This window comes from Lepidothrix coronata, unplaced genomic scaffold (assembly GCF_001604755.1).
Source record: "Lepidothrix coronata isolate B3197 unplaced genomic scaffold, Lepidothrix_coronata-1.0 Scaffold27, whole genome shotgun sequence".
NCBI classification, from domain to species: domain Eukaryota; kingdom Metazoa; phylum Chordata; class Aves; order Passeriformes; family Pipridae; genus Lepidothrix; species Lepidothrix coronata.
In genome coordinates, this window is record NW_016690207.1 from 2,221,784 (window position 1) to 2,228,814 (window position 7,031).

General features: G+C 61.4%; 1 protein-coding gene and 1 long non-coding RNA gene across 3 annotated transcripts in view; one reads left to right on the forward strand and one right to left on the reverse strand.

Moving 5' to 3' along the window:
• Positions 1-147, forward strand: part of LOC108494731 — a 1,537-nt gene extending 1,390 nt beyond the window's left edge. The window contains exon 2 of the long non-coding RNA XR_001873938.1: positions 92-147. This is a non-coding gene — a long non-coding RNA (uncharacterized LOC108494731). The remainder of the gene's footprint in view (positions 1-91) is intronic.
• Positions 4-5,400, reverse strand: THY1 (Thy-1 cell surface antigen). Of its 2 annotated transcripts, XR_001873937.1 has the most exons (5): positions 5,316-5,400; positions 2,935-3,019; positions 2,471-2,806; positions 1,446-1,941; positions 4-1,042 (listed from the first exon to the last, which is right to left on the reverse strand). XR_001873937.1 is itself a non-coding variant. In XM_017809553.1 (4 exons), exons 2-4 carry the CDS (start codon positions 2,969-2,971, stop codon positions 1,829-1,831), a joined length of 486 nt encoding a protein of 161 aa, XP_017665042.1. In that variant the 5' UTR covers positions 2,972-3,019; positions 5,316-5,400; the 3' UTR covers positions 4-1,828. The 2 variants fall into 2 exon arrangements, 1 of the variants encoding a protein (XP_017665042.1); XM_017809553.1 differs by having other exon boundaries at positions 4-1,941.
• Between the last annotated feature and the right edge of the window lie 1,631 nt (positions 5,401-7,031).

Here is a 7,031-nt window from a genome sequence, read left to right on the forward strand (position 1 = left end):
TAAGGGTTCTTTTTTTTTTTTCCTTTTCTTCTTCTTGTTTTTTTTTTTTTTTTTTTTTTTTTTTTGGTTTTTATCATCATCCCTTTAACAGAATCATTTCTCTGACGACAAAGCTGTGGAAACAACTACAAATGTTCACCAAAAAAATGAAGAGACTCGAGACGCGTCCGCGCTCTGCCGCTGGGCCCTGCGCCCGCCCCGGCGCTCACCAGCACGCCCAGGGAGCTGGGCACAGCCAGCCCTCAGCTATACACGGCCTCAGCAGCACTAGACAGCAAGCAAGCAGGCAGGGACGGGCTGGGAAAGGGCACGGGGGCAGGAGGCAGCTGCAGAGGAGCAGGGAGTGGGGCAGCGGCTGCTGTGAATTGCTCTACGCCGCGGTGGCACAGCCCGGGCTGCACAAGCAGCTCAGCAGCGCTGGGGTTCACCCCCGTGGGTGTGGGTGCTCCTGCCTGAGCCTTCCCCTCCCTGTGCTCTCCCCTGGGAGGCTCCTCAGGGTCCCGTGGGCATCGGGGCAGCCCTGGGCTGGCGGATGTGGGCTGTGCTGGGAATCCCTCTCCCCGCTCTCGCCAACCCCTGGGATCATCCTGGCCTCACTGAGGTGGTGGGCAAGAGCTGGGCTGCACTTAGGTCCTTCTTCTGCTCTTAAATGGAGACAGGGAAACGCTGGAAGGGAGGAGGGAGGAGGCACATGGGACTGGAAGACTGCTGACCCCACCCATGGGGAAGGATTGGGACCCCAAGTTGTTCCCTTGGAAGACACTGAGTCCCTGCAGAGACCTTGGGGTCACGCTCCCAAAGGGGAACCCCCTCCCCAGCAGCCTGGATGCAGCTCTGGGAGCCCTGGGGAGGGCAGTGGGGGTGAGGGCAGGGCTGTGTCTAGCTCAGAGAGGCTCTGCTTGCCTCCACTGCGAGCGGGTGCTGGCAGCAACTCTCTCGTCACAGCTAAGGGCTGGTCCCCGGGGAGAGCAAGTGGTGGCTCTGGCTCGGGCAGCCCAAAGGTACCAGATGGTGTCTGGAGGAGGCCTCGCTTCCAGCTCAGCTGTAAGAGACAGATTAGGAAAAACTTGTTGCCAGAGCACATTTGCAGTGAACCCGCTCCCAGGGCCTCAGAGGAACCCTGAGGAGGCAGGGGGGACTTTCACAGGTGTCTCCTAGACCTGCTCCCTTTTCTCCTCCCAGCCTGGCCAGGCCCAGCATCCCATGGCTGCCCCTCTCTGCTCCTCCCTGCTGGCTCCGAGACAGGATTTGCCTCATGCCCGCTCCCAGTCGCGGCATTTCGGGGTGACTCAGGGCGAGGAGCAGGATGAGGAATCAGTCACCTGGCTGGTGGGCAGGGCAGGTGGGGACACCGACAGCCCCATCACCTCGGGGGGCTGCGGGCACAGCACCAACCACGGGGACCCTCCGCACGCTCTCGCACCACCCGCCCCTCCCTCTCTTACCTGCCAATCCGGTCGAGAACGGGCAAACCCCAAAAGTTAAAGGGACGGGGCAAGCGAGGCTGAGGCTCCAGCGCTCCCAGCACGAGCAAAACCAGCCAGCCTGCGGAGCGGGGAGGGCACGATGGGAGAAGCAACAACGCTGCCTTAGCAGAGCCCGCCATGCTTCGGAGCGGGGCACTGTGCGCGTGGGATGGCGGTGGGGAGCGTTAGATATACGGCTAAATAGAGATAACACAGAGAGCTTTCACGGCTTCCAGACGGGTCGGCTTCTCTTTTTTCCCGAGGGCTGCGGCCTGGCGGGGGAGGCGGGTTGGCTGGGGGGCTCGGTGTGTGTGGGTGTGCGCGTGCCTGGGCGGGTGTGTGCGCGCCTGGGGCTTCTCCTCTCACAGGGACACGAAGTCCACGGCTTGCAGGAGAGGCAGGGAGAGGAGGAGCAGCAGGAGCCACGAGGTGTTCTGGATCAAGAGGCTGAAGCCGGCGCATTTCTCCAGTTTGTCTGTGGGGGGAAGGAACAGGGAGAGAGAGAAGAGCAGCAGTGAAATCCTTCGGGAACAGGGTGTTATGATGGTGCCGGGACACAGCTTCTTGCCTTTTCTCTGTCACAGAAATGCAGGCCCCTTGCCTGTTTCCCTCCCACCACGTTGCAGCAAAGATTTTGGGGACCCTGGGAGGCATAACCCTGCCTGTGCCTGGCTGAGGTGACAAGGGGGTGGGCAGCAGGTGAAACGAAGGGCTCTGCAGCTGGAGGGCTGCTCCCGTGGGACGTAGGTGTGGAAAATCCCCACTGTCCTCTCTATGAAAGGACACCTGGGTGATGTGCCTGAGGGGCCCAAGAGAGGCAGGAAAAACAGTCTGAGATGGGGCGGAGTGAGCCTATCTCTGGGGGTACAGTAGGAAGGGCTGGGAAACCTTTATGGGGGTCGGGGAGGGTTTGGGTGTTGTGTTTTCTCTGCTGGCCCTGCCAAGCCAAGGAGAGAGTGGGAAGGAGAGGCAGAATGACGGGCAGGTGCCACTGCCCCCCTCACCTTTGATGACGGTGATGTTCCGTATCTGGTTGCCGGTGTAGTCGTTGGTGGCCCTCAGCTCGCACATGTAGACGCCCTCGTCGCTGGTGGTGAAGCTCTGCAGGTGGAGGCACACCAGGTTCTTGTGCATGGTGACGTTGGCCCGGCTCCGGTAGATGTTCTCCGAGACGCTGATGGTGCTGTGGATGACGTGCTTCCTGTTGTCCTTGGTGATGCTGAACTCGTAGGTCAGGGGGTTGCTGGTTTTGTTCTCGTAGCGACAGTCCACGCGCAGGTTCTGCCCCAGCAGGCAGGCACTCAGGTCCTTGATCATCTGACAGTGGGCGACCTGGAGGACTGGGAGAGAGGCAGGAGGGAGCTGGACAGGGAACAGCGAGCTCTGGGGGTGCCCATGCAGCCTCCAGGCCCTGGCCTGGCTGCTCTGGGCCGGGGGAGTAGGGAGGGGTGTGCTCTGCCAGCTGTACCTGTCAGGATGACAGCAATGCCAACGGTGGGGTTCATCTTGTTGTCTCTGAGGTGCCCCCCGGGGGCTGTCTCTGAGAGGGGAGCCTGGGCAGGGGGAGAGAGAAGCAGTTAGTCAGGTTGTGGCCCTGGCACACAGATGTGGGCACTCTCTGGTGCAGGAATGTGCAGGAATGTGCCCTTGCACCAGTGATGCTCCACAGCCTGCTCCCTCCTCATCACGGCGTCTGGTTCACTGCACAGGGAATTGGCTGGCACTGCAGTGAGCTGGGGAACCAGGCACTGTGTGTCTGCCTAGCATCACCTTTCCACATCCTCAGGCAATGATGCTCCATCCACTCTCTCTTTTCCCTGTCTGGATTCCCCCAGCAGACACCAAATGTGTGTGGCACAGACCTGCAGCGAGGCCTGTCTGTGCTGCCTTCCCCCCTTCTGCCCCATGCCCAGCCAAGGTTCAAGCAGGGGAACTGATGATGCCCCTGGAGCCTGCACACCTTGCCCAGAGGTCTGTGGCTCACGGGGAGGGGGATTCCAGGTGAAGGACCCTCTCCAGGCACTGGCGGGTGCCCGCCCTGCCAACCCCCCCCCCCGCAGCTCCAGCGGGTGAGCTCAGCAAGGATGAGTCACTGCGATGCAGTGGAGGGAAAGGGGCCAAGAGCAGCGAGAAGGAGGGACACAGCAGCTGGACAGGGAGCCAAGACCGCTGAAGGATGGCACCGAGCCCCCAGGAGCTGCACTGAGCCTGCCCAGCCACGGGCAGGGAGGGGTTTGTGTGGCAGCATCACCCCCGGGGTCCCTGCCCAGGGGTGCCCGTCTCTCTCCAGGATGTGTGCGTGTGGGTAAGGGGCTCGTGGATGTGCCATCAAAACGCCGAGGCTGCTGATTCCAATCAGCCCAATCCAGCCACGAGGAAGCAATTAGAGGTTTGCAGCCCAGCCAAGCAGCCGCGTGGGGAATCCAACCGCAGATCTGCGGAATGGAGGGAGGGGAGAGGGCGGGGGAGGCTGAAGGACACGAGCACCCTGCAGTCAGTCCTCTGGGCTGGGCATGTGGGGCCAGCTCCAAGAGGGGGAGGCGAATCACCACCCCCCTGGTACCCCAGGCTGGCAGAGGGGGCAGCAGACCCTCAGTTTGCTCCCTCTGAGCTTGGCTGAGCATCCAGGGAAGAGACAGGAATCGCCTGCACCGCAGCCAGCTGGATCTTTTTTATTTAGCAATTTTTGGGTCTTTCATATAACATTCAGGGAGGAAATACCAAACCCGTTTGCTCACTCTGAAGCTCTCAAAAATCTCTTTATCCACAACCTCAAAACCTTGGCCAGGAAGCAAAATTCCATTCTATTTGGTCTTGACAAACAAGAGATCGAAAATCAGGGCAAAGGCATGATGGAAGGGACAACTTGAGTCTCCTCTGAGTATCTAGAAACTGCCCCCCTGTCCCCTGCTTTGTCATTTCCCATTCCTCTCTGAATGTCCTGGGACACTATCTAGGTCACAGGCAGTCTTTCCTCCAGAAAATCAGTGCAAATAAGCTCCCAGAGAGGGATCTTCCTCCCATCTATGCCCCAAAGCACTGACATCTTCCAGGCTCTGGGTTCAGGAGCCCCTGGACCCTTCCTGTCCTCCTGACAGCAGAGCTCTCCAGGTAACCCTCACTCCTGCATGATCCCAAGGGTTTGGTGTAAGGACAGGGCTTGGGAGCACAGCAGCACTGGAGGGACTCCAGCTCTTGCAGGGGGCAAAGCTTCCCAGCACAACCTCCAACCGCTCAGGGGTCACACCACGGTGGTACCCACTCACCTCCCCCTGTGCCCACCACAGTGGCAGGCTAAGGGTGAAAAACGAGCCGCAGGGTGGGAATGGGGATGGGATGGGGATGGGAATGGGGATGGGGGGGCTGCAGAGCCAGACTGATAGGATGAGAGAAACCACGACCCGCAGGAACCGCGCCGGGGGGGGTACACGGGGACCCCGCGGGGCACCAGCGAGCCAGGCGACCCTGGCGAGGGGCAGGAGGGCTCGGGGGGACGAAGGGGGTCGAGCTTCCCCCCCAAACCCCCCCGCAGCAGCGCGGAGCGGGAACGCGGCTGCTGTTGCGGGCGTGCGCGGGGGCGCGCCCACCGGGAATGCCGCAGTCCCGAGCCGGGCTGTCGGGGCGAGGGGGGCACCGGTACCGCTGCGAAAACCTGAGCGCGTCCCCCCGTCCACCCCCGAGCATCCCCCGGGCGAGGGGCGAGGTGCCCCGCGCGACCCTCCCCGCGGTGCGTCCCGCTCCCAGGAGCTGATGCCAGCAGCGCATCCCAGCAGCGCATCCCAGCAGCGCATCCCAGCAGCGCATCCCCGCAGCGGCTCCCGGCGCGGTGCGGGCCGGTGCGGTGCCTACCTGCGGGCGCTGTCCGGTGCTGCCCGCTGCCTGCGGGGCTGCCGGCGCTGTCCGGGGCTGCCCGGCGGGGCTGTGGGCGCGCCGCTCCCGCAGTCTGGGCAGGGCTGGGCGGGCGGACCCAGCGAATGGGGACCGGGAGGCGTCACTGAGGCTCGGCCCCCGGCCCTGCGGCGGGGGGCGGTGCGGGGGGGGCCCTGCCTCTGCGGGACTCAGACACCCCCCGCCCCGCCCCAGGGGCGCGCAGTGATGCGAAGGGTCCCGTTCGCTCCCCCCCTCCTCCCTTTATCTTTCCCAGAAAGGGCGACACATCCCCATTGCCATGGGAACATCGTTTTGGAGAAGGGCTGCCAGCCCTCATCCTTCCCGGCAGCGTGGGAGGTGTTTTGCTGGGAAAGGTTGGGAAGGGGGAAGAAGAGCTTGGCGTGGGCTTTGCTGAGGAGGGGGGCAATGCCATCCCCCCTCACCAAGTGAGTCGAGCTCGGGTCCCCAGCAAGGCCAGTCAGCACCAAGTCACCAAAGACCTGTGTGACACAGGTCTCCTCCAAAATGGTGGTGGGAACAGCAGGACACACAGCTGAATCACAGTTAGTCAGCCTGGGAAAGACCTTTAAGAGCATTGAATTCAGCTGTTAACCCAGCACTGCCAAGGCCACCACTAAGCCATGTCCCCAAGTGTCACATCTACAAGCTCTGTCTGTGGTGCCACTGGCCACAAACGATCACTTTGAGGTCTGGGGCTGGTGGCAGTGAAGGCACAGGAAGGGTTTGCTCCCCACAGGCTCCTGTCAGCACATGGTTGGGAAGGAGACAAACAGAGCTGCTTCTGCACAGGCAAAATGCGTTTGGATCCAGAAAGCAGCCTGGGAAGAGACCTCTTCCCTGCTCTCAAGGAAGGATGGAGATGACAAGAGAGGGAGCTGCTCTGCCTGGGAGTTTGGGTCCCAAGGCATCCCAGGAAGACACAGAGGGACTCAGGATGGGTTGCCCTGTCCTCACCTCCTCCCACACCCCCAGCTGGGCTCTGCATTAAGGGCTGATGCTGTGAAAGTGGATATGAAAAGTCATATTCTGCTCCAGCAGAACCTGATCCCAGGTGACACTCGAGTGCTGAGGTTTTGCAAGCTGGCTCTGCAGGGGGGGTTTGCTAATTCTACAAAAGCTTGGCTCTGGCTGCACCTGGGTTGGCCCAGATGGGGATGGACCCCCAGGCTGGCCAGGGAGGCCTGTGATGCCCTGGGAGTGTGCAGCAGGCTTTCAGTGTGCTGCCATGGGGAGGGGAAAGGCCTGACCCTGTCTGTTGTGGCAGCTGGGTGTCCAAGGCGCTGTGTGTCACCGTGGCAGCACAGGGACACATCACACTGGTGGCCTAGGATGGCCCAGACTGGTGGGGCTGCCTATGGATGTGATTAAAGGTCTGGCAAACTGACACAGAAAGATAACAAGGCTGGAAGCAGATGGATGCAAGGCAAGGAGACAGACAACAAGAGGCACGTTGCAATGTTGCCAGAGTGGAAAAACTGCAAGCACAAGGTCTGTATCCAAACACAGCTGTGATGTGGGGCAGCACATGCAACCATGCACACCCCCCCAGTCCTCTTTCCATCCAGCCTCACATCTCCTCCACACCCCCACCCTCACCCCCAGCTATCCCACAGGCAACCAGGGAATTCAAGCTGCAAGGACTGGCTTTCTGCAATTTTTTTTGCCCAAGTTCCA